The following is a 27127-nucleotide window of genomic DNA, read 5'->3' on the forward strand; positions in this document are numbered from 1 at the left end:
TTGTTGAGATTGGTAAATCTCGCTCATTGGGCTGGGCCACCCTGGGCTTTTCTGTAACCATTTGGCAGGGCCAGAAGTTGAAAAGTTTAAGATTTGTCTGGTTAACTCCTGAAGTTAGGGGAAAAACCACAAAGGTGGAGAAACTAGATCTGCTACGAGGGCAAAGATAAAAAAACAGAAAGTAGTGTGATCAACATGACACTTCCAAAACACTGTGGAAACAAGTAGTAGATGATAATACTTAATTAAAAAAACAATGTTAAAACAACTCAAAAGATGTGTCGAGTCTGAAATAAAGTTTGACTTGCTTGACTCAGTTGTCCCAGTCTCTGGAGTTATTGGTCCACTTCCCACTTTTCCCTCTCTGTATTCACTCCCGTGGGATTTGATTGTTCATCCACCTAGGTGGATCACCCATCCCTAACTCCCAGCTTTGGAATATCACCTCTGATATGGTTCACTGCATGCCGAGGCATGCTTGTTTTATGTCCACTTGCCATTCACCCAGCTAAGCGTGTAGCAGCTGCTTGCATTGAGCATTTTCTTTCTCAGAAACGTCTGTGGTTTGGAGAGGTCCGTGTGAATGTAGAAAAGTCTGAAGTCTTTGCATTCCAGCTCTTTAAGGAGGCTGTACCAGTACCGAACCACGCTGCTGTCATTCCCGTTAACCTGGAATCCAGGCCAGTGCAGATGGATCTCAAGCACCAGCTGTCCAATTTGTTCAATAGTCTCCTCCAGAATCAGGTTTTCCAGAATCTTCCACTCGGCACTTTCCATATCTACCTTGAGAACGTCAATCTGCAACAAAAGGAAGAGGAGGAGGAGGAGGTGGAAGTTAGTTGCCCATCCCCTTCTTAGAAAAGACAACTTCCTCAAGCACGTTTACAAAAGCAGCCAGCCAGTAGGAGAACATTCAGCAGTGCTATAGGACCTGAAACGAGGGCATTTCACCTAGCTCTGCGTATCATTGTCATCATACTCAGCTGCTATCTCCATAACTAACCAGTTTAAACTGGATAGCTACTGGTAATCTGTGGTCCATTTATACATTCAGCATTGCTGAATATACATATTTTTTTAAGGGCCCGAGGCCAGCATAGACAGTTGCAGAGTACTGACCTGGTCTGCACATACTGGGAACTTGGACAAAATTAAGCACATTAACAATTCATAAAACACTTAACTTTATAAAGGCAAAAGCTGAGGAACAGAGAGACATGAATCGGTTATCTAAATGCACATCCAAACAGTTGCTCTCGAACACACACACATCCACCACGGTGAGACCTCATTTAGAGTACTGTATACAAAGATTACACCTTTAAAAAGATATAAAAAGAAGCAGCTTTGGACAAGAAATTACAGCAAATCTTTGACAGGCCGGAAGAGACACATGAACGCCTTGATAATGTCTGCCTGGCACGGGATGCCAGCCTACAAAGGACCTCAGACTTGGAGGTCCATACTAGAACAAGGCTGGAAACACAGGCTGACTAAACAACAGGTCCTGGACCTAGAAGCAAAGTTAAATTGTAGGGAATGTATATTGTGACATCGTCTGCATAGATGAAGGGGTTTAGGGGTTTATAACATCAGCAAAATTTGCCCCTTCCTCTCTGAGCACACCACCCCAACTCTCATCCACTCCCTCATTACCTCTCGCCTTGACTACTGTAATCTACTCCTCACTGGCCTCCCACTTAGCCATCTATCCCCCCTTCAATTCGTTCAGAACTCTGCTGCGCGTCTTATCTTCCGTCTGGACCATTATACTCATATCACCCCTCTCCTCAAGTCACTTCACTGGCTTCCGATCAGGTACCGCATACAGTTCAAGCTTCTCCTATTAACCTACAAATGCACTCGATCTGCAGCCCCTCATCTCCCCTTACGTTCCTACCCGAAACCTCCGCTCACAGGACAAATCCCTCCTCTCAGTACCCTTCTCCTCCACCGCCAACTCCAGGCTCCGCCCTTTCTGCCTCGCCTCTCCCTATGCTTGGAATAAACTCCCTGAGCCCATACGCCAAGTCCCCTCCCTACCCATCTTCAAATCCTTGCTCAAAACCCACCTCTTCAATGTCGCATTCGGCACCTAACCATTATACCACTATTCAATAGAAATCAAACAAAATAAAACATGGAAAAGAAAATAAGATGATACCTTTTTTATTGGACATAACTTAATACATTTCTTGATTAGCTTTCGAAGGTTGCCCTTCTTCCTCAGATCGGAAATAAGCAAATGTGCTAGCTGACAATATTTATAAGTGAAAACATTCAAGCATTGCTGTGACAGTCTGACAGGGTGGGAGGAGGGGGGTGGGTAGGAAGTATGCATGGGGACATCAAAGCATATCATTGATATTCTAACAGGGTGGGTGTGGATAGGTGAGGGGAGGGTGATCAACAGAGACATACAGCTTTATGGTTTATAATGGGCTAGGAACCCCAGATCCTTGTTAAGTCCTTTCTGTTGGGTGTTAAAATATTCAATCATTCTGACTTCAAAGGTCTTACGTTCTTGTATGCTTTTAAAGTTACCTTTGAGGATTCTCACTGTGAAATCACTGGTACAGTGTCCTGGTCCTGTAAAATGTTGACCAACAAGCGTGGGAACCCTGCTGGCACCAGTATTGTTCATATGATGTCTATGTAAATTGAATCTTGTCTTAAGCATCTGGCCTGTTTCTCCAATATAGCATCCTTCATTACATTTTTTACACTGAATGATATATACCACATTGGAAGATGAGCAAGTAAAAGATCCCTTTATGTTGAATATCTTTCCTTTGTGGATGACTTTGGGGTCCTGTGAAATATTTTGGCATAGTTTGCAACTGGATAGATTACAGGGAAGTGTGCCCTTCTGTTCCTTTTCAGTCTGTGAAGGAAGTTTACTTCTGATTAGCTTATTTCTGATCTGAGGAAGAAGGGCAACCTTCGAAAGCTAATCAAGAAATGTATTAAGTTATGTCCAATAAAAAAGGTATCATCTTATTTTCTTTTCCATGTTTTATTTTGTTTGATTTCTATTGATAACCTTAAGAGTGGACTAACACGGCTACCACACTCCACCACTATTCAAGAAATCTAGACTGCCCCAACTTGACATTTCGTCCTTTAGATTGTAAGCTCATTTGAGCAGGGACTATCCTTATTTGTAAAACTGTACAGCGCTGCGTAACCCTAGTAGCGCTTTAGAAATGTTAAGTAGTAGTAGATGAAGGGGTTTAGGCCTTGGTTGGATAATGTCTTGGTTATTGGGGTCATCATTAGGTTGAAGAGGTTCAGTGATAGTGGTGATCCTTGGGGTACTCCACAGTTTGCTTTCCACAGTGATGATATGTTTCAGTTTGATTTCACTTGATATGTTCTAGTGGTTAGGAAACCCTTGATCCAACTAAGTATATTTCCACCAATAGTACATAAGTACATAAGTAGTGCCATACTGGGAAAGACCAAAGGTCCATCTAGCCCAGTATATTGGAGAACGGCGATGTGGTCCCTCTTCACAAAAGTGGTGATAGGGAAGAAGCTGGAAACTACAGGCCGGTAAGCCTCACTTCGGTTATTGGAAAAGTAATGGAAGCGATGCTGAAGGAAAGGATAGTGAATTTCCTGGAAGCCAATAAGTTACAAGATCCAAGTCAACATGGTTTTACCAAAGAGAAATCGTACCAAATGAATCTCATTGAATTCTTTGACTGGGTGACCGGAGAATTGAATCATGGACATGCTATAGACGTAATCTACTTAGATTTGAGCAAAGCTTTTGACACGGTTTCCCACAGGAGGCTCTTAAATAAACTGGATGGGCTGAAGATAGGACCCGAAGTGGTGAACTGGATTAGGAACTGGTTGACGGACAGACGCCAGAGGGTGGTGGTGAATGGAATTCGCTCGGAGGAGGGAAAGGTGAGTAGTGGTGTGCCTCAAGGATCGGTGCTGGGGCCAATTCTGTTCAATATATTTGTGAGTGACATTGCCAAAGAGTTAGAAGGTAAAGTTTGCCTATTTGCGGATGATACTAAGATCTGTAACAGAGTGGACACCCCGGAGGGAGTGGAAAACATGAAAAAGGACCTACGGAAGCTAGAAGAATGGTCTAAGGTTTGGAAATTAAAATTCAATGCGAAGAAATGCAAAGTGATGCACTTAGGAAGTAGAAATCCACGGGAGACGTATGTGTTAGGAGGTGAGAGTCTGATATGTACAGACAGGGACAGGGATCTTGGGGTGATAGTATCTGAGGGATCTGAAGGCGACAAAACAGTGTGACAAGGCGGTGGCCGTAGCTAGAAGGTTGCTAGGCTGTGTAGAGAGAGGTGTGACCAGCAGAAGAAAGGAGGTGTTGATGCTCCTGTATAAGTCCTTGGTGAGGCCTCACCTGGAATATTGTGTTCAGTTTTGGAGGCCATATCTTGCTAAGGATGTAAAAAGAATTGAAGCGATGCAAAGAAAAGCTACAAGAATCGTATGGGATTTGCATTACAAGACGTATGAAGAGAGACTTGCTGACCTGAACATGTATACCCTGGAGAAACAGGGGTGATATGATACTGACGTTCAAATATTTGAAGGTACTAATCCGCAAATGAACCTTTTCCGTAGATGGGAAGGCGGTAGAACTAGAGAACATGAAATGAGATTGAAGGGGGGCAGACTCAAGAAAAATGTCAGGAAGTATTTTTTCATGGAGAGAGTGGTGGATACTTGGAATGCCCTCCTGTGGGAGGTGGTGATGAAAACGGTAACAAAATTCAAAAATGTGTGGGATAAACATAAAGGAATCCTGTTTGGAAGGAATGGATCCTCAGAAGCTTAGTGGAGATTGGGTGGCAGAGCTGGTGGGGGGAGGCGGGGCTAGTGCTGGGCAGACTTCTACGGTCTGTGCCTGAAAATGGAAGATACAAATCAAGGTCAGGTTTACACATAAAGTAGTATATATGAGTTTATCTTGTTGGGCAGACTGGATGGACTGTACAGGTCTTTCTCTGCTGTCATCTACTATGTTACTATGTCGAACGCACTAGACATGTCGAATTGGAGGAGAAGTATGCTTTTTCCTATTGCTATTTCCTGCTTGAATTTGGCTAGGCGAGTAATTAGTACTGTTTCAGTGCTATGGTGGGGGCGAAATCCTGATTGTGATTCGTGTAATATTGAGAATTTGTATAGATAATCAGTGGGTTGTTTGGTTACCATGCTTTCCATCAGTTTGACTGCCAGTGGGATGGATGCTACTGGGCGGTAGTTAGTGATTTCGTTTGTTTCTTTCTTGGTATCTTTTGGTATCTGGGTGAGTAGGATGTTGCCATTTTCTTTAGGGAAGAGACCATGCTGAAGCATGTAGTTTAGGTGGGATGTGAGGTCTGCTGTGAAGCGGTCAGGGGCGGATTTTATTAGGTAGTTGGGACAGATATCCAGTTTACAGTGAGTATTGGAGAACCTTCTAATCACCTGGGTCACTGCTTCGACTGTGAGGAGAGCGAAGTTTGACCAGGTTCGGTCAGCTGGGTATTCTCCAAAGGTTGGGTCCAAACCATCGATGAAGTTTTCGATGTCGGGATTGTCCTGACGTAGTGTGTTGCATAGGTTTACAATTTTTTCATTGAAATATATGTCAAGCTTATCTGCAGATGGGATGTCTGTGTTGGTTGTAGTGACTGGGGTGGTGTCTAGTAGTTTGTTTATGAGCTGGTATAGTTTCTTCGCGTCTTTGCAATCTGGTCCTATTTTAGTTTTATTGGAGGAGTAGCCTAGTGGCTAGTGCAGCGGACTTTGATCCTGGGGAACTGGGTTCAATTCCCACTGCAGCTCCTTGTGACTCTGGGCAAGTCACTTAACCCTCCATTGCCCCAGGTACAAATAAGTACCTGTATATACTATGTAAACCCACAGAAAGGCAGTATATCGTCCCATCCCCTAGATAAATAGAGCAGGAAAGTGCCTATTTTTAGCTTATGTATCTTTATTTTTAAAAAACCCCACAAAAACCCTAGCTCACATCCTGCAGAACTAGTGCCTACATTGTGATACCAGGTATCTAAATGGCAGATCACAGTGTTAATGTGGCCAAAGTACAAAGAGATGCTCATAGAGTAATGAATCTAAGCTACACGGAAAGAAATGCTGTCTTCTGAGTTAGGTGTCACCATCCAAGAAAAAGATCTTGGAGTCGCTGTGGATAATTTGTTGAAATGTTCAGCCGTATGCTGCGGCTGCTAAAAAAGCCAAATTAATGTTAGGGATTATGCGAGAGTATCATCACGAGTACCGTGTGCAGTTCTGATCGCCCCCCTCTCAAAAAGGGAAGACTCCCGCTTACAAGGGCCATCTACTGCACTCCTGCCCAGGCAGCTTAAACTCTCACTTAATTCCAGTGAGCCTGGTTTTAGATCACTGATTTAGACATGTAAAAAGCTTCTTGGAAAATTCGATCATGCCTGGTGATGCAAATAGGGGGTCTTTTACGAAAGATTAATGCAGATAGCATGCGATTCTCTTTAGTAGAAGACCTCCTAGGTGCATACTTGTAGAGTAGGCGAGGAGTTTGGCCAAGGATGGGGCAGAGTATCACTGTTTTGGAGTATATTTTATAAAACACAAAACAAGGCTGACGTGTCTCGATCCTGATGCAGATTAACGAAACATGGTATCATGCTAAGGGAGAGGATCCCTACTTGGGAACACATTTAAGATAAGTTCTACTGAAAGGTATTGAAAAAAAATGAAAAGTAGTTTGAAACAATTGATTAAGTCTGTCGACAGTGAACCTGGTGGGAGAAAAGGGCCAGAGGGTGGAGTTGGCACTCAAGTAGTAAAAAGGTTCTGCAGGACTGTTGGTCCAAACTGGCCGTCCCACCTAAAATACGACTGCAGTGAAGGTGTGGCTAGACCAGCACGTAGCTACCTTGCAAATGTCTTCAGTAGAGGTAGAGCAAAAATGGGCTGCCGAAGCCGCCATGGCTTTTACACTGTGAGCAGTGATCCAGCCATGAAGGGTCAACCCAGCCTGAGTATACGTATGGGAGATACAGTCAACCAGGCTCACTGTCTGCTTACGTACAACATTATACTTCTGTGATGAGCCTGCTCATCCTCAGAGAAGGCAAAGTTACTTACCCGTAGCAGGTGTTCTTTGAGGACAGTAGGGATCAGTGGCATAGCCACAGGTGGGCCTGGGTGGGCCAGGGCCCATCCACGTAGGGCTCAGGCCCACCCAACAGTAGCACACGTTTAGCGGTAGGTGGTGGAGATCCCAAGCTCTACCAGCCGAAGACTTCCCCCTGATGGTAATGAAAACGCTACTCTCCACGATACTGGCACCTGCGCATGTTCAGTTTTCAGCGCATGCCTGCTGCAGACTGCCAAGGTGGAAAGAAGCATTTTCCTGTCAGCTGAGATGTCTTTTGGTAGTGGTAGGGGAGAACATTTGGTGCCCACCCACTTCTTGCCTAGGCCCACCCAAAATCTGTTGTCTGGCTACGTCCCTGGTAAGGATATTCTCACATCCCTTCTGTCTCCCTTTGGAGTTGTCTTCGTAGCTTTTAGTACTGTACCTCTGGTCCCATGCTTGAGCACTGGGTGGGAAGGCAGTGGGGGCATTGCCTCAAAGATTTAAAGTGGCACAACACTTGGCAGTGTCTGCACCAGACTCCGTGGATGATGTCACTCACATGCGAGGATATATGCCATGGCACCCTAGGTGCACGCTGCGGGGGGGGGGGGGGGAGGGTGCAAAGAGCAGACACGTTGATGTGAGCTCTGCCGGTTCCCTGCTCCCTCTGATGTTACTTCCTGTTCTGGGGCAGGGAGCCGACAGCTGCTCCCAGCACCCCCAGGAGGTAACACCAATGCAATGAGGGGAGGAGAAGGTTGGAGGTGATGCGCTGTGTGTGTGTGTGGGGGGGGGGGGGGGGGGGGTGCGCAGCAGTGATCTGTCCCAGGTGTCAGTTGACCAAGGAACACCACTGTCTCAGAGAACAACTGCTATAGGTAAGTAACTTAGCTTTCTCTCCCTCTTCCCCCAACCTCCCCCCCCCCTCCATACACACAGCCACTGTCACCTGCTGCAATAAAATATTACCTTTGCTGGCAGGGATGCCAAGTCTCGCCAGCCGAAGAAGCCTCCTGCCTAAGTTGTGCCTACAGCAGTATTTAATTCATAAGTACATAAGTACATAAGTAGTGCCATACTGGGAAAGACCAAAGGTCCATCTAGCCCAGCATCCTGTCACCGACAGTGGCCAATCCAGGTCAAGGGCACCTGGCATGCTCCCCAAACGTAAAAACATTCCAGACAAGTTATACCTAAAAATGCGGAATTTTTCCAAGTCCATTTAATAGCGGTCTATGGACTTGTCCTTTAGTAATCTATCTAACCCCTTTTTAAACTCCGTCAAGCTAACCGCCCGTACCACGTTCTCCGGCAACGAATTCCAGAGTCTAATTACACGTTGGGTGAAGAAAAATTTTCTCCGATTCGTTTTAAATTTACCACACTGTAGCTTCAACTCATGCCCTCTAGTCCTAGTATTTTTGGATAGCGTGAACAGTCGCTTCACATCCACCCGATCCATTCCACTCATTATTTTATACACTTCTATCATATCTCCCCTCAGCCGTCTCTTCTCCAAGCTAAAAAGCCCTAGCCTCTCTTCATAGGAAAGTCGTCCCATCCCCACTATCATTTTCGTCGCCCTTCGCTGTACCTTTTCCAATTCTACTATATCTTTTTTGAGATACGGAGACCAGTACTGAACACAATACTCCAGGTGCGGTCGCACCATGGAGCGATACAACGGCATTATAACATCCGCACACCTGGACTCCATACCCTTCCTAATAACACCCAACATTCTATTCGCTTTCCTAGCCGCAGCAGCACACTGAGCAGAAGGTTTCAGCGTATCATCGACGACGACACCCAGATCCCTTTCTTGATCCGTAACTCCTAACGTGGAACCTTGCAAGACGTAGCTATAATTCGGGTTCCTCTTACCCACATGCATCACTTTGCACTTGTCAACATTGAACTTCATCTGCCACTTGCACGCCCAATCTCCCAGTCTCGCAAGGTCCTCCTGTAATCGTTCACATTCCTCCTGCGACTTGACGACCCTGAATAATTTTGTGTCATCGGCGAATTTAATTACCTCACTAGTTATTCCCATCTCTAGGTCATTTATAAATACATTAAAAAGCAACGGACCCAGCACAGACCCCTGCGGGACCCCACTAACTACCCTCCTCCACTGAGAATACTGGCCACGCAATCCTACTCTCTGCTTCCTATCTTTCAACCAGTTCTTAATCCATAATAATACCCTACCTCCGATTCCATGACTCTGCAATTTCTTCAGGAGTCTTTCGTGCGGCACTTTGTCAAACGCCTTCTGAAAATCCAGATATACAATATCAACCGGCTCCCCATTGTCCACATGTTTGCTTACCCCCTCAAAAAAATGCATTAGATTGGTGAGGCAAGACTTCCCTTCACTAAATCCGTGCTGACTTTGTCTCATCAGTCCATGTTTTTGTATATGCTCTGCAATTTTATTCTTAATAATAGCCTCCACCATCTTGCCCGGCACCGACGTCAGACTCACCGGTCTATAATTTCCCGGATCTCCTCTGGAACCTTTCTTAAAAATCGGAGTAACATTGGCTACCCTCCAGTCTTCCGGTATTACACTCGATTTTAGGGACAGATTGCATATTTCTAACAGTAGCTCCGCAAGTTCATTTTTTAGTTCTATTAATACTCTGGGATGAATACCATCAGGTCCCGGTGATTTACTACTCTTCAGCTTGCTGAACTGACCCATTACATCCTCCAAGGTTACAGAGAATTTGTTTAGTTTCTCCGACTCCCCCGCTTCAAATATTCTTTCCGGCACCGGTGTCCCCCCCAAATCCTCCTCGGTGAAGACCGAAGCAAAGAATTCATTTAATTTCTCCGCTACGGCTTTGTCCTCCTTGATCGCCCCTTTAACACCATTTTCGTCCAGCGGCCCAACCGACTCTTTGGCCGGTTTCCTGCTTTTAATGTATCTAAAAAAGTTTTTACTATGTATTTTTGCTTCCAACGCTAATTTCTTCTCAAAGTCCTTTTTTGCCCTCCTTATCTCCGCTTTGCATTTGGCTTGGCATTCCTTATGATCTATCCTGTTACTTTCAGTTGGTTCTCTTCTCCACTTTCTGAAGGATTGTTTTTTGGCTCTAATGATTTCCTTTATCTTACTGTTTAGCCACGCCGGCTGACGTTTAGTCTTTTTTCCCTTTTTTCTAATACGTGGAATATATTTGTCCTGAACCTCCAGGATGGTGTTTTTAAACAGCATCCACGCCTGATGGTGCATATGCTCAGTATGAGACAGAGAGTCGGCTTTAGCAGCCGAAGTGAGCCTGCTGAATTAAATGCTGCTACAGGCATGACTCAGGCAGGAGATGTTTGGCATCCCTGACAGCCAAGAAAGCGAAGAGGTCCCAAGCTGAAGGTGAGGGGGCCCAGGCCCATGAGGCCCCCCCGTATCTATGCCACTGGATCAGAGGGAAGCCTCAAGGCTGGTGTATACAGCGAGTATGAATCACTGCTGGCAAAGACATTAAGGCTTTAAAAGGTACAGGGGTGGGGGGTGGGGAGAGGAGAGATGCCGAACGGCTATGCCCCTGAGTTAAGGACATGGGATGAGGTCTCACCTTCCAGTGTCCAAACTCACTCAGGATGGTGCCCAGTGTTTTGATCCTGCTGTGGACCTTACGAATGGAGACAGATGGATTTGGATCCCTCCAGTCGATGGCCAGGCGATGGTACCAGAGATGCTGCCCCTGCTGTACATGGCTAAGCTTGATACTGGGTTCAAAGCGGTGAACATCACATCCTCCCTCAGCCATGCTGACCTCAAACTGATTATCCTGAGCTCCGAGTCTGCAAAAAGAGAGAAAAGGCGGTTCAGGATATTACTGTTGGTTGAGAGAAATTAGACAGCAGTTGAAGGGGGAATTAGGAAAGGGAAGATAGTTACTTGTCTGAATTTGGAGGAGAGTATAATTTTGATTTTGTATTTTGTTGTGGGAGGGTCAGATAGTTATAGAGATTTATTTGTTATGTACGGGTAAGATATTACAAATTTACTCTGTTCCAGGTCCCTGGTGAGAGTGCAAGGAGGGTCAGGCTGCAAGAGGGATTTATGTTGGTTTTTTGTTATATTATATAACAGTGTATTTGATGACATACTGTTAATTCTGTGTGTAATATTAGGCTTGTAACAAGCATTGGGTATGTGTCTGTAATCTCTCTTGTCGTCCCCCTTCTCCTCCACTGCTAACTCCAGGCTTCGCTCCTTTTCTCTCGTGGCACCTTATGCCTGGAATAGACTTCCTGGACCTATACGTCTAGCTCCATCTCTACCTGTTTTCAAATCTATGCTGAAAACCCACCTTTTCACTGCTGCTTTTAGCTCCTAGCCACAATTGCCCTCCCCTTGTCCCTTCCTCCCTTCTCACCCATTACTTCCCTCACCTGTAACTGTCTTGTTTGTCTGTATTATTTAGATTGTAAGCTCTTTTGAGCAGGGACTGTCTCTTTGTATTAGGTGTTCAGCGCTGCGTGCATCTGGTAGCGCTATACAAATGCTAATAATAATAATAAGATTCTACGCGGAATCTCAAAAGGTAGCAGCATTCTGGAATCCTAAAGAGTAACAAGATTCCATGCGGAATCTCAAAGGGTAGCAACATTCTAGAATCCTAAAATCCTAAAGAGTAAATGCATCCACTCTGCAGCCCCCCATTACCTCTCCGCTCTCTTCTCTCCCTACATTCCTCCCTGTGAACTCCGCTCGCTTGACAAATCTCTCTTGTCGTCCCCCTTCTCCTCCACTTCTAACTCCAGGCTTCGCTCCTTTTCTCTCGAGGCACCTTATGCCTGGAATAGACTTCCTGGACCTATACGTCTAGCTCCATCTCTACCTGTTTTCAAATCTGAAAACTCACCTTTTCACTGTTGCTTTTTAGCTCCTAGCCACAATTGCCCTCCCCTTGTCCCTTCCTCCCTTCTCACCCATTACTTCCCTCACCCCTAACTGTCTTGTCTGTCTGTGTTATTTAAATTGTAAGCTCTTTTGAGCAGGGTCTGTCTCTTTGTATCAGGTGTTCAGCGCTGCGTGCGTCTGGTAGCGCTAGACAAATGCTAATAATAATAATAATATTTTTTCCACTTTGATTACAGCTACTCTGTTTACCCCCCCCCCCCAAGTGACTGCCTACTAGTCTCAGCTAGTGATTAAGCCGACCCTGTAGTGTCCATCACTGTACAACACTCAATGCCAAGACCTTTATGGACAGGGGAGAGAAGCAGCAGCTCAGTTCAGTACATTGGGTTGATCTTAGTCCTAACACACACTCAGGAATTTCGCAGTTCACTGTTTGATCTCCTCTGCTTAGGATAATTGGCCAAGTAAATTCTTTTAGTAACTGGTCGTAAATCAAAATGCTTAAAAACCTGGCAGACTGCAAGATTCTCCGACAGAAAAAAGAAAACAACCCAGTTTGCCACAGAACACACACGATGAGAAGTCCTAGACGGCTGGTTACATAGACAATGTAGGATCATGAAACAAGCAGCTGAGGAAAGAGATGTGAGGCAAAATGTATGTGGCTCTTCCCTGCACTCCCTAGTGCCTTAGTTGTAGACGTGTGGGATACAGACATCTCATGATTTCCACGGGTTCTAAGAACCTCCTGGAGGTCAGCCTTCTGAGAGCAGGTCAGGACAGATTTAAGATGCTGCAGACATCTCAAGCACTCATGCCCTGATGCTCAAAAATAAATGCAGGCGCTAGAGGCCGTTAGCGCTGGACTAGCGACAGCGTTTACCGGCAAAATATGGTGAAAAACCCCTACTGTGGGAACATGTGCGCTCGCCGCCAGCATAAGTAGCATGCTGATTCATGCAAATATGGGTCATTTGTTATTCGCGCTGATGCTTCAACAACTGCGGACAATGCAAGGGCAACCGTAGCGCTCCAAATCCTACTCCAGCTCGAGCTGGCATTAGGGTGCTTTAGAGGCAGGAGAAGGTTCCGTGGGCCAATGACATGCAAGCAAAAACGACCTGATGTTAAACGTAACATGGTGAGACTTCAGCTACTTAAAAAAAAAAAAATACCAAAACCTGTAAATGAAAGAGCCAAACTTTGAGTAGAGAGTCACTTTACTTCCCATTGGGAGATGGCCCTCTTCTTTTGTCTCACCCCAACCCTGTCTCCTTCTGTCCCACTACCAAGCTGCGGGAATGTGAGGGGGCTGTGGGATGTCTCGATGCCATTGGCACTTCTTCTCCTTCCCTCCTCCTCTCTGGCACATACGACTCATCAGCGCATGCGCCAGACACCATCTGCCCGATTTACTTCCTCATGCTCGAAGCTAATAGGACATTTCATTTGTATACTATTAGCTTCGAGCATGAGGGAGTTATTCTTGGGCGCTGTTGTGGCGGTAAACTCCAGCGCTGTTCCATACAGTGCCGGAGTTTTGAGCATTGGGGCATCAGGAAGGAGAGACCATTAACCTACACAGAAGAGCATATGTAGAGTCTTCTATGGTTTATAGCAGAACAGTGAAGATGACTCGAATCGGTTGACGACGCTTCAAATGAACGAAACTGTTAAATAATGTACAGGACTCAACACAACTGTGTTTCGGTCAACTAGGCCTGCATCAGGAGTCTCTTGTACTAAATAATATCATCCACTTGAAGTATTTGTCATCGTCGTCGTCAATGAATAAGAAAACTTCCAGCGCTCCGTGCTACGAGCTTAATCACTGCTTGCAAAAGTCTTTGCTATATTTCAGCGCACGGAGCGCTTGATGTTTTCTTATTCATTAACGACGACGACGACAAATACTTCAAGTGGATGATTTTATTTAGTACAAGAGATTCCTGATGCAGGCCTAGTCAGCCGAAACACAGCTGTGTCGAGTCCTGTACATTATTTAATAAACAGTTTTGTTCATCTGAAGCGTCATCCACCGATTCTTGAGTCATCTTCGCTGTTCTACTATACACTGTATATTCTGGCAGACATTTGTTTCTTCTGTGTTTACATCGAGTCTCCTGTGGATAACATCTAGGTGGATAACAGAGACCTCCAGTGATCCTGATAAAATACTGAACTTTGACTTGTAAATACCCACTGAATTTTTCAGAAGAAAGGGAGGGATACCTGGATTGGTATAGAACTCCAGTCCTGTTTGATTTTTTGCCTTTGGCTGCTGCTTCCCTGGCCATTGTACCACACAGTGAAGGGAAAGGTTTTTGCCTTCGATACCCTGACCTACTGCACCAAGTTCAGTGAGGGGATCAAGAACTTTGGCTAGGAGGAGTAAAGAAGTCGGAAGAAGAGATAGGGGTTGCTTATGGATCGACCCTTGCTTTGGGTTTCTGCCAGGTACTTGTGACCGGGATTGGCCAATCAGAAGCCGGATACTGGGCTACATGGCCCATTGGTCTGACCCAGTATGACTGTTCTTATGAAGGTTTGTTCTGGAACGAGGAACCAGCGCAATGCTAAGTCAAAGAATAAGGAAAGAGATACTGAGCAGTTGGAGAAACAGAACAGGGACCCTGGTTCTGAGGATAAAGAAACGTGAACCACAAGACAAGAGCCAACCCTTTGGTTTTTATATTCCCTAGTTTTAATTTCTTAGAGGTTTAAAATGTTGTTGACCTTTTATTTATTTATTTATTACATTTGTACCCCGCACTTTCCCACACAATGCAGGCTCAATGCGGCTTACCTAGTAATTTGCAATACAAAGTTATAGAATAGAAATTTTTATTTGTATGATTGTAAGATATGTCGTGCGCATTGTGTAATTTGTGATTTACCTGGTTCAACTGGTTTCGTAATTCACCTTGAAATAAATCTTCTTTAAATTAAATTAAATAGTGAAGGAGGACAACAGCAGTGGCCACATCGCGGTTTAGACCAGCAATCCCTAAACTAAGGACAGCAACAGATCTCCCCCTGTATACTAAGGACAGCAAAAGAATTCTTCTGTAGTGAGGACGATAAAGGAGAAGCACATCTCTTTGTATATTGAGAGCGACAGGCTCCCTCCCCCTCTCTATATTAAGGACAGCAACAGAGCCCCTCTCTTTCCCTTTCACCCCAGTCTCTTTCTTCCCTTCCTCAGTCCCTCCAGTCGCTGCTTCCCTTTTCACCCATGTTCCTCTCCTTCCCCAGTCCCTCCAGTGACTGTTGAAAACGGAATGATGAAGAACTGATTAGAAGGGAGGGATTTTGAATTCAGCAGCTTTGATATGATGATGGACGTGTATTCAGAAGAGAAATCAGGTTTGGAATTTAGGTGTATTGGTCTATGCAGGGTTAGATGCTGTTAGTATCAACAACTCCAATCTGATTAATTGCAAGCACTGTTTGAGAAGGCTGGGCTTGTTAAGATGTTGTCTTGTCTAGGATAGATAAGACTATTCTTTTTTCATTTATAAAAGAACACAAGAATAGCCATACTGGGTCAGACCAATGGTCCATCCAGGTCACAAGTACCTGGCAGAATCCCAAATAGTAGCGACATTTCTTGCTACCAATCCTAGAGCAAGCAGTGGCTTCCCCATGTCTGTCTCAATAACAGACTATGGACTTTTCCTTCATGAAATCATCCAAACCATTTTTTAAACCCAGATACGCTAACCACTGTTACTATATTCTACTACTACTTATCATTTCTATAGCGCTACTATACGTACGCAGCGCTGTACACTTGAACATGAAGAGACAGTCCATGCTCAACAGAGCTTACAATCTAATTAGGACAGACAAACGGGACAAATAAGGGATAAGGACAAAGGGTAGCAAGATTCCAGAATCTGAAAGAGTAGCAAGATTCCGGAATCCCAAAGAGTAGCAAGATTCTGGAATCCCAAAGACTACTACTGCTACTCATCATTTCTATAGCGCTACTAGACGTATGCAGCGTTGTACACTTGAACATGAAGAGACAGTCCCTGCGCGACAAAGCTTACAATCTACTTAGGACAGACAAACGGGACAAATAAGGGATAAGGACAAAGGGTAGCAAGATTCCAGAACCCAAATAATAGCAAGATTTCGGAATCCCAAAGACTACTGCTACTACTTATCATTTCTAAAGCGCTACTAGACGTACGCAGCGCTGTACACTTGAACATGAAGAGACAGTCCATGCTCAACAGAGCTTACAATCTAATTAGGACAGACAAACGGGACAAATAAGGGATAAGGACAAAGGGTAGCAAGATTCCAGAATCTGAAAGAGTAGCAAGATTCTGGAATCCCAAAGAGTAGCAAGATTCCGGAACCCAAATAATAGCAAGATTCTGGAATCCCAAAGACAACTACTACTACTACTACTTCTACTTATCATTTCTATAGCACTACTAGACGTACGCAGCGCTGTACACTTGAACATGAAGAGACAGTCCCTGCTCGACAGAGCTTACAATCTAATTAGGACAGACCAACAGCACAAACAAGGGATAAGAACAAAGAGAAGCAAGATTCCGGAATCCCAAAGAGTAGCAAGATTCTGGAATCCCAAAGACTACTACTACTACTCATCATTTCTATAGCGCTACTAGACGTACGCAGCGCTGTACACTTGAACATGAAGAGACAGTCCCTGCGCGACAAAGCTTACAATCTAATTAGGACAGACAAACGGGACAAATAAGGGATAAGGACAAAGGGTAGCAAGATTCCAGAACCCAAATAATAGCAAGATTCCGGAATCCCAAAGACTACTGCTACTACTTATCATTTCTAAAGCGCTACTAGACGTACGCAGCGCTGTACACTTGAACATGAAGACAGTCCCTGCTCAACAGAGCTTACAATCTAATTAGGACAGACAAACGGGACAAATAAGGGATAAGGACAAAGGGTAGCAAGATTCCAGAATCCCAAAGAGTAGCAAGATTCCGGAATCCCAAAGACTACTACTACTACTACTTCTACTTATCATTTCTATAGCGCTACTAGACGTACGCAGAGCTGTACACTTGAACATGAAGAGACAGTCCCTGCTCGACAGAGCTTACAATCTAATTAGGACAGACAAACAGGACAAACAAGAGATAAGGGAATATTAAAGTGAGGATGATAAAATAAGGGTTCTGAACAAGTGAGTAAGGGTTAGGAGTTAAAAGCAGCATCAAAAAGGTGGGCTTTTAGCTTAGATGTGAAGACAGTCAGAGATGGAGCTTGATGTACTGGCTTAGGGAGTCTATTCCAGGCATATGGTGCAGCAAAATAAAAGGAACGGAGTCTGGAGTTAGCAGTGGAGGAGAAGGGTGCAGATAAGAGAGATTTACCCAGTGAACGGAGTTCCCGGGGAGGAATGTAGGGAGAGATGAGAGTGGAGAGGTACTGAGGAGCTGCAGAGTGAATGCACTTATAGGTCAATAAGAGGAGTTTGAACTGTGTGCGGAAACAGATAGAAAGCCAGTGAAGTGGCTTCAGGAGAGGGCTAATATGAGCATAACGACACTGGCGAAATATTAGTCGTGCAGCAGAATTTTGAACAGATTGAAGAGGAGAGAGATGGCTAAGTGGGAGACCTGTGAGAAGCAAGTTGCAATAGTCTAAGCGAGAAGTGATGAGTGTGGATGAGGGTTCTGGTAGTGTGCTCAGAAAGGAAAGGGCGAATTTTGCTGATATTATAGAGAAAGAAAGGACAGGTTTATAGCAGACTTCTGAATATGTGCAGAGAAGGAGAGGGTGGAGTCGAAGATGACCCCAAGGTTACGAGCTGATGAGACAGGAAGGATGAGAGTGTTATCCACAGAAATAGAGAATGGGGGAGGAGGAGAGGTTGGTTTAGGAGGAAAGATAAGAAGCTCAGTCTTGGTCATGTTTAGTTTCAGATGGCGCCGAGACATCCAGGCAGCAATGTCAGACAGGCAGCCCAACGTGTAATTAAACTCTGGAATTCGTTGCCGGAGAAAGTGGTGAAGGCGGTTAGCTTAGCAGAGTTTAAAAAGGGGTTGGACGGTTTCCTAAAGGACAAGTCCATAAACCGCTACTAAACGGACTTGGAAAACTCCAAAATTCCAGGAATAACATGTATAAAATGTTTGTACGTTTGGGAAGCTTGCCAGGTGCCCTTGGCCTGGATTGGCCGCTGTCGTGGACAGGATGCTGGGCTCGATGGACCCTTGGTCTTTTTCCAGTATGGCATTACTTATGTACTTATGTAGATTTCGGCTGAGATTTCTGGTGTGGAGAGGTAGATCTGGGAGTCATCAGCGTAAAGATGATACTGAAAACCATGGGATGAGATCAGAGTACCAAGGGAAGAAGTATAGACGGAGAAAGGAAGAGGTCCCAGGACAGATCCCTGAGGTACACCAACTGACAGTGGGATAGAAGTAGAGGAAGATCCACTAGAGTATACACTAGAAGTACGCTGGGAGAGATAAGAAGAAAACCAGGAAAGAACAGAGCCCTTAAATCCAAGTGAGGACAGCGTATCAAGGAGTAGGCTGTGATCAACAGTGTCAAAAGCAGCAGATAGATCTAGAAGGATGAGGATAGAATAGAGACCTTTGGATCTGGCCAGGAACAGATAATTGGAGACTTTAGCAAGCGCTGTTTCAGTTGAATGAAGGGGGCGAAAGCCTATCTCTGGTCACGTGATGGCGCAATTCAGAGCTGCTTTACCCCAGTGAATAGAGGCGACACTGTTGATCTCGGACTTGACGGGCTAGGCTGAATCTGTCGTCCAAGCAGATGGTCCAGGGTTTCTTCACGCTTTTAGAGCGACCCATCAGGCCATTAGTTTCCAAACGTCTGCACGAGATCTGTGAGAATGGGAAAGCACAGTCGTGTCACCGCAGTGCAAAAAGACGGATCCCCACTGACTGCCTGTCCAAGTGCGACAGAAATCCACTGCGTTCTCACAGCCCTACGGCGCCGTCATTCCTTACACAAGTATTACGGCGCCGAAGTTAGACGCAGAGACGCAGCATACTGAGCATGAATTCAAGAACAAATGTGAAAGAAAAGCATCAGGAGCCTTCGAAATCGGGACACAATTTCCTTATTCGTACACCTTGAACATCAGCTCCTTCCTAAATGACCCAACACGGGCTGCGTCAGGGGTCTGTCAGTGAAATGGTGATTTCTCGGAAGAAGCTAAGCTTTGATTCATTAATCAAAGTTTGAAGGGACGGGCAGCTCTGGTTCTAGTCTCATCGGACGATTCAGGGTACCAGTTTTGTAAGAAGTGGGGCAATCATCAAACTTGTCACATTTATAGCCCTAGCTGCTTCCGAGAAATCACCATTTCATTGACAGACCCCTGACATAGGCACTGTGCACTACTACTACTACTACTTAACATTTCTAAAGCGCTGCCAGGGTTACGCAGCGCTGTACAATTTTAACACAGAAGGACAGTCCCTGCTCAAAGAGCTTACAATCTAATGGACAAGTGTAGAGTCAGTCAAGTAGGGGTAGTCAATTTGGGGCATTCACGATTACATGAAAGGTACAAAGGTATAAAGGTTAGGTGCCGAAAGCAATATTGAAGAGGTGGGTTTTGAGCAATGATTTGAAGACGGGTAAGGAGGGGGCTTGGCGTAGGGGTTCAGGAAGTTTATTCCATGCGTAAGGTGATGCGAGGCAGAATGGGCGGAGCCTGGAATTGGCGGTGGTGGAGAAGGGTGTTGAGAGGAGGGATTTGTCCTGTGAGCGGAGGTTACGGGCGGGAATATAAGGGGAGATGAGGCTAGAGAGGTAATGAGGTGCTGCAGACTGAGTGCATTTGTAGGTAAGAAGGAGAAGCTTGAACTGTATGCGGTATCTGATTGGAAGCCAGTGAAGTGACTTGAGGAGAGGGGTGATATGAGTATATCGGTTCAAGCGGAATATAAGGCGTGCAGCGGAGTTCTGAACTGATTGAAGGGGGGATAGATGGTTAAGAGGGAGGCCAGTGAGGAGTAGGTTGCAATAGTCAAGGCGAGAGGTAATGAGAGCGTGGATGAGGGTTCGGGTGGTGTGTTCAGAGAGGAAAGGGCGAATCTTGCTGATGTTAAAGAGGAAGAAGCGACAGGTCTTGGCTGTTTGTTGGATATGTGCAGAGAAGGAGAGGGAAGAGTCGAAGATGACTCCGAGGTTATGGGCTGGAACAGATGGAACTGAAACACAGCCCCTGCCAGGTCATTTAGGAAGGAACTGATGTTCAAGACATATGAATAAAGGGAAATGGGACTTGATATACCGCCTTTCTGAGGTTTTTGCAACTACATTCAAAGCGGTTTACATATATTCAGGTACTTATTTTGTACCAGGGGCAATGGAGGGTTAAGTGACTTGCCCAGAGTCACAAGGGGCTGCAGTGGGAATCAAACTCAGTGCAGTGGACTCTGATTTTGGGGAACTGGGTTCGATTCCTACTGCTGCTCCTTGTGACTCTGGGCAAGTCACTTAACCCTCCATTGCCCCTGGTACAAAATAAGTACCTGAATATATGTAAACCGCTTTGAATGTAGTTGCAAAAACCTCAGAAAGGTGGTATATCAAGTCCCATTTCCCTTTCCACTCAATTTTGTGTCCCGATTTTGTAGGCCCCCTGGTGCTTTTCTTTGATACTTGGAGTTGTTTTGTACTTTGGACCCTCTCTGTGCTGCTTTATGAATTCAAGAACGGCATCTGGCTATCAGATATTAATGTTAATTGGCGTCTATGCACCTACACTTTGGCGTGACCAATTCCACCGTCAATAGAGCTATACCCATGCTTGCCAAAATGCAGCATTTTATTCTGTAAGTTGTCCCTAGATTTAATATATTGTGCTCAAAATTGCATGCATAGATTTGGGGGCGTGCCCAGTCTAATTTAGTAATGAGCCAATTAGCGCTAATTAGCACCAATTTGGATTTACATGCACATCTTACTAAGTGCGATTCTATAAAGATGCATACACAAATCCTTTAGCACGCAACTGATAAAGGGGTGTGGCCATGGGAGGGGCCAGGGCCACCAAGAGACAAAGCTGGGTCTGGGACAATCTTTAGGGCTCTGCCTCCACCCCCCCCCCCCACACCGCTGCTGCCCCCCACCACCACTGCCACTGCTCCCCCACCACTCCACCTGTCGCCACTGCCGCACCCCTGCTGCAGCAGCAGCAGCAGCGGACAAGAGAAGGTGCTCTGCTGGCTATAAGTCCTTCCTCCTGCCATGTCCCGCCTCCTGTGAAGTAATTTCCTGTTTCTGCATAGGTAGGACGTGGCAGGAAGAAGAACCTGCGGCCGACACAGCTGTCTTTTTTGATCGCCAGCACTGGGCCTTCCTCGGAGAGAACCTTGCCCCTCTCACCCCCTCTCTCATCAGCCCTGGGAGGGGCAGAAGGTCAGGGGCATTCACTATGGATGCACACAGTATTATATAATCTGGGGAGGATTCACAACTAATTTATGGGTGAGGATTTACAGCAGGTTTCAGTTGGGTGCGGATCCCCGCGCCACTGTTAGTCTATAGGTGGCACGCAACTTGGCTTGCTGTTTTTTTTGGTGCCCTACCCGGCCCCGCCCATGCTTCACCTACATATACCCTCCCTTGCATTTATGCACTAAGCGAATTGTGTGCCAAAATGACAGACTAGCACTGAGTGCCAGTGTTCTATAATGACAGCGCAAAAATGGCGCTGAAATTTAGGTGTGAAAGAGAATGAGGGGTGCAAGGACTAAGGACCTGGCCCAGTGACTTTCAGGATTTCCACAGTGAATATACATCAGATCATTTCACCCCTATCATAAATCCAGTATAGGCAAATTTACCTCATACATGTTCACTGTGGATATTCTGAAAACCCAAGTGGTTGTGGAGTCCTTGGAAACTCTTGCTTAGATTTAGCTCGGGGCTTCTTCCATTTTGGTGAATTGGTGTTTCCCTCTTCCTCTCAGGGCTGGGTATTTAGCAGAGGCTCAGTTTATGCAATGGACTTCTCTGCTCACGACATGTTAACAACCTTTGGTGAATCTGCGACATTAGAGGCTGAAGCGACTTACCCATCGAAACAATGAATGTCAGGGGGATTTGAACCCTGGCTTCTCTGGTTCTCAGCTCACTAGTTTGACCTTTAGATTGGTTCTCCATGTAGTTTACACTCATTCATATGCCAACATTTTCATATTTATTTTTTTATTTTTGTTACATTTGTACCCTGCGCTTTCCCACTCATGGCAGGCTCAATGCGGCTTACATGGGGCAATGGAGGGTTAAGTGTTTTGCCCAGAGTCACAAGGAGCTGCCTGTGCCTGAAGTGGGAATCGAACTCAGTTCCTCAGGAAAAAGTCCACCACCCTAACCACTAGGCCACTCCTCCACTGTTGCTACTATTTGAGATTCTACATGGAATGTTGCTATTCCACTAGCAACATTCCATGTAGAAGTCGGCCCTTGCAGATCACCAATGTGGCCGCCAGGCTTCTGCTTCTGTGAGTCTGATGTCCTGCACGTATGTGCAGGACGTCAGACTCACAGAAACAGAAGCCTGCGCAGCCTTCTACATGGAATGTTGCTAGTGAAATAGCAACATTGCATGTAGAATCTCCAATAGTAGCAACATTCCATGTAGAATCTCCAATAGTATCTATTTTATTTTTGTTACATTTGTACCCCGTGCTTTCCCACTCATGGCAGGCTCAATGCGGCTTACATGGGGCAATGGAGGGTTAAGTGACTTGCCCAGAGTCACAAGGAGCTGCCTGTGCCTGAAGTGGGAATCAAACTCAGTTCCTCAGGAAAAAGTCCACCACCCTAACCACTAGGCCACTCCTCCACTGTTGCTACTATTTGAGATTCTACATGGAATGTTGCTATTCCACTAGAAGTCGGCCCTTGCAGATCTCACCAATGTGGCCGCCAGGCTTCTGCTTCTGTGAGTCTGATGTCCTGCACGTATGTGCAGGACGTCAGACTCACAGAAACAGAAGCCTGCGCAGCCTTCTACATGGAATGTTGCTAGTGAAATAGCAACATTGCATGTAGAATCTACAAATAGTAGCAACATTCCAAGTAGAATCTCCAATAGTAGCAACAGAATCTCAATAGTAGCAACATTCCATGTAGAATCTCCAATAGTATCTATTTTATTTTTGTTACATTTGTACCCTGCGCTTTCCCACTCATGGCAGGCTCAATGCGGCTTACATGGGGCAATGGAGGGTTAAGTGACTTGCCCAGAGTCACAAGGAGCTGCCTGTGCTGGGAATCAAACTCAGTTCCTCAGTTCCCCAGGACCAGAGTCCACCACCCTAACCACTAGGCCACTCCTCCACTCACAAGGTCACCTTGACATGCTTCCACTAGGATTTAGAATCTTTACATCCAAACAGAGCGAGCCGTGTCCTAGGGACTCAAGAATTACAGAACACCACAGAAAGCTGCACCTACCTGTGTGGTGCTGATATAGCGAAGGAATCTGGAAGCCTCATCACCCAGAGAACGATTAAGACTTGCCCAAGGTTGCAGGTGAATGCGCCAGCGTCGGGGCTGTAACGTCAACAGAGCACAGGTTAACGGGGAGATCGCAGCTCTGCACACCAATCTTTTGCTTTCTGCATGGGCTGCACCCCCTGCCTTTCCTCTGTTCACATTTATCCAAAGCATCTCCCCCCCTCCCCCCCTCCCCCCCCTGTCTTGGACATCCTCTCCCCTCTTGCCTTCCATTTATCTCCATCTCCTGCAGATGTGTTTGCTCCGATCTCTGTATCTCTCTGACTCCCTCCCCCCCCCCCCCACCATGTCCTCCCTCTGATCTCCCCAATTGTGGCCTCACTAACTGACAGTGAACCCTGCAACCCCCAATAGATGGTAAGCTCTTGGTGGCAGGGAATTTCTTTTGGGTGCTTGTTGCAGTCAGTCAGTCAGTGTATCTCTCAATACCTTTTACAAAGCTCTCTAAGACTGGATGTGACATTGTGATACTCCACAGGAGCAGATAGATTCAGGATTAACATTAGAAAATATTTATGTGGTTGTAAGGGAGGAGGTGGCGGGGCAGGCTGTAACCTCTCTGCACCCTCATTCCCCAGGTGAACTAAGGCTGGCTCCCTAGGCTTGATCGTTCCCTGTTGAAAACAGCTTTCAGTAAAAACTCATTTGCTTCCAAACGAAAGAGGGCCATGGCTACTCCTAGCATGGCAGAACAAAGCTTCAGGTCTGTTCTAGTTTCTCTTCCCTTTGCAGAGCCTCACCTCTGTGATTTTCAGGACAAAGAGAGGCTGCAGAGCAATCAGACAGAGATGCCCTATGCTAAATGAAGCAGTAAGGCAATGATCATAGCTACAAGGAAAAGCGGTTTTCTGTAAGCAGCACACACCCTGATTTCAGCCTAACAAAAAGACACTTATCCTTTACAGCCATCTGTGCTGTAATTGGGTTAGCTGAAATTGGGTGGCGGAGCAGGTGGGGGGAAGAGGGGTTGGTGGTTGGGAGGCTAGGATAGGGGAGGGCAGACTTATACGGTCTGTACCAGAGCCGGTGATGGGAGACGGGACTGGTGGTTGGGAGGCGGGAAATACTGCTGGGCAGACTTATACGTTGTGTGCCCTGAAAAAGACAGGTACAAATTCAAGATATGAGTTTATCTTGGGCAGACTAGATGGACCCTGCAGGTCTTTTTCTGCCGTCATCTACTATGTTACTATATGTTACTATGTATTCATGCTTTACTATAAGGTATCATGCCTGCAGCTGTCTTTGCTGTGCTCATTCTTTATGTGTATGGGGCTCAGAAGAAGACCTTCTGTACAACTGTCCGTGCTATTTTTATTTATTTATTTATTTGCAGCATTTGTATCCCACATTTTCCCACCTATTTGCAGGCTCAATGTCACTTACATTATGCCGTAATGGCGATCGCCATTTCCGGAATGAGAATTACAGAGTATTATTGCATTTTAAGTACAGAAAATATAGGATAAGTTATAAGAAGTAGATCTACAGTTCATTTCAGGAATTAAAGATCAAGGGTAGAGGTAAAAACATTCAACAGTAGTCATGTGAATAAAGTAAACAAATCCATGTATCAGTGTGACTCCTGCTCTGAAGATCTGTTCTTCAGCCATCCATGCTGTATTCATTCTTTACTGATAGCATGGGGCTTTCCTCGTCAGTCGTCTGTGCGTTACAAGACGTATGAGGAGAGACTTGCTGACCTGAACATGTATACCCTGCAGGAGAGGAGAAACAGGGGTGATATGATACAGACGTTCAAATATTTGAAAGGTATTAATCCGCAAATGAACCTTTTCCGGAGATGGGAAGGTGGTAGAACAAGAGGACATGAAATGAGATTGAAGGGGGGCAGACTCAAGAAAAATGTCAGGAAGTTTATTTTAGTTCCACTGGTACCAGCAGCACACAGAAACTAACTGGGTTTGCTCCTGGCAGATTGGGGGTGTCCAAGTATCATTCAGTAAGACTAGGAAGGACCCAGGTGACCTGGATGTTTAGACAGCTGTTTAAAAATATGATGAAGCTTGGAGGTAAGGCACGGGTGGGAGCCTGGGGCTGGACAAATATGGGAATTTATGTCTTCACCTAGCTGTGATGATAGAGAAGCAAAAAGACAGAACTTGGAATGCCCCCCCCCCCCCCCCCCCGGGAGGTGGTGGAGATGAAAACGGTAACGGAATTCAAAAATGCGTGAGATAAACACAAAGGAATCCTGTTTAGAAGGAATGGGTCCACAGAAGCTTAGTGGAGATTGGGTGGCAACACCAGTAATTGGGAAGCAAAACCAGTGCTGGGCAGAGGTTTACGGTCTGTGCCGTGAGAATGGCAAGAACAAATCAAACTCATATCACATACCATGTGGAGTAGCCTAGTGGTTAGTGCAGCGGACTCTGATTCTGGGGAACTGGGTTCGATTCGCACTGCAGCTCCTTGTGACTCTGGGCAAGTCACTTAACCCTCCATTGCCCCTGGTACAAAATAAGAACCTGAATATATGTAAATCGCTTTGAAGGTAGTTGCAAAAACCTCAGAAAGGCTGTATGTCAAGTCCCATTTCCCTAAAATGAATTTATGTTGTTGGGCAGACTGGATACACCGTACAAGTTTTTATCTGCCATCATCTACTACGTTACTATGTTAGAACCAACTTGGAAAAGGAGAGGTTTCCTGCAAGTGGGCAGTGGAAAGGAATAGTATTTGTGTGTTATTGTCCTTCCACACAGTGTAATACCTGCAGCCCACGTCTCAGTCTAACCCCAGGCTTCCCAAATCTCTCCTGGGCACCCCACAGCCTACCTGCTCTTCACCATATCTGCAGTTCTGTACCTTGAAGCAAACTTTTCTCTCACATATTCATCATAGATGTTAGCTGCAGGGTGCTCAGGACAGGTTTGGAAAAAGATGTGGTCTCAAGCTGGCAGAGGTTCTCACAGCACAATACCCCAGAATTCAGCCCATCCAGGTTCAGGGTCTGCAGTGCCACTGACCTTTCTCCTGAGCCGGTCGGCTGGCAGGGCTTTGCAGGAGCTGTGTCCAGTTTCCACAGCTCTCTCTGCATGGATGTCTTCCTGATGGTTGCTGCTCGCTCTTATGTAGGTCACCTGCCTCTTGCTGGACAAGCCCTCTGCTGGCTGGGGCTGGTACTGCTTTGGGTACTTCCTATCAGTTGCCTCTTGCTGCGTCCCAGAGCTGGGGTAATAGGATCTCCAGGGCTGCAGACACAGCAGGAGAGTCAGAGCCAGGGTAGCCAGGCGGAGGACAAGCCCCCTCCCAGGCAGCCAGCATTGCCTTTTACCCATGTTGATATCTGGAAGTGAAGCCAGTGGGAGAACAGCTCAGCCATTCCTCTCCTCTCCTAGATGCCCTTCCTCCTTCACCGGAACCATCCCTCCAAACCAGAACTGTCTCTCATTGTGAAACAGAAAACACACTGAATGTTTATGGAAAAGCTAGCCGCCCCCTCCCTCCCCATCACTCACTCCTGGAATCTCTCCTCCTCCAGACACTGCTGGCAGAGCCTGTGAGGTCAAAATCCTCTCTTTCTGCCCTCCACTCCCACACCCTTTCCAGCTGCCCCAGCAGACACTGTCAGG

The 27127-nt window shown here is 45.8% G+C and overlaps 2 protein-coding genes across 2 annotated transcripts in view; both read right to left on the bottom strand.

Annotated features, from left to right (window-relative positions):
* The window catches only part of WASF1 (WASP family member 1), a 576737-nt gene that overhangs the window by 401315 nt on the left and 148295 nt on the right, over positions 1–27127 (bottom strand). The gene's annotated exons all lie outside the window — the stretch shown is intronic.
* Positions 459–26851, bottom strand: LOC115467333 (methyltransferase-like protein 24; the record flags this gene model as incomplete). The annotated part of the gene is made up of 5 exons (XM_030199204.1): positions 459–798; positions 10708–10936; positions 18732–18871; positions 23469–23567; positions 26522–26851. Coding segments are annotated over 5 exons (1113 nt in total), but the record flags the coding sequence as incomplete, so codon positions are not given.

Source organism: Microcaecilia unicolor, chromosome 3 (genome assembly GCF_901765095.1).
Source record: "Microcaecilia unicolor chromosome 3, aMicUni1.1, whole genome shotgun sequence".
NCBI classification, from domain to species: domain Eukaryota; kingdom Metazoa; phylum Chordata; class Amphibia; order Gymnophiona; family Siphonopidae; genus Microcaecilia; species Microcaecilia unicolor.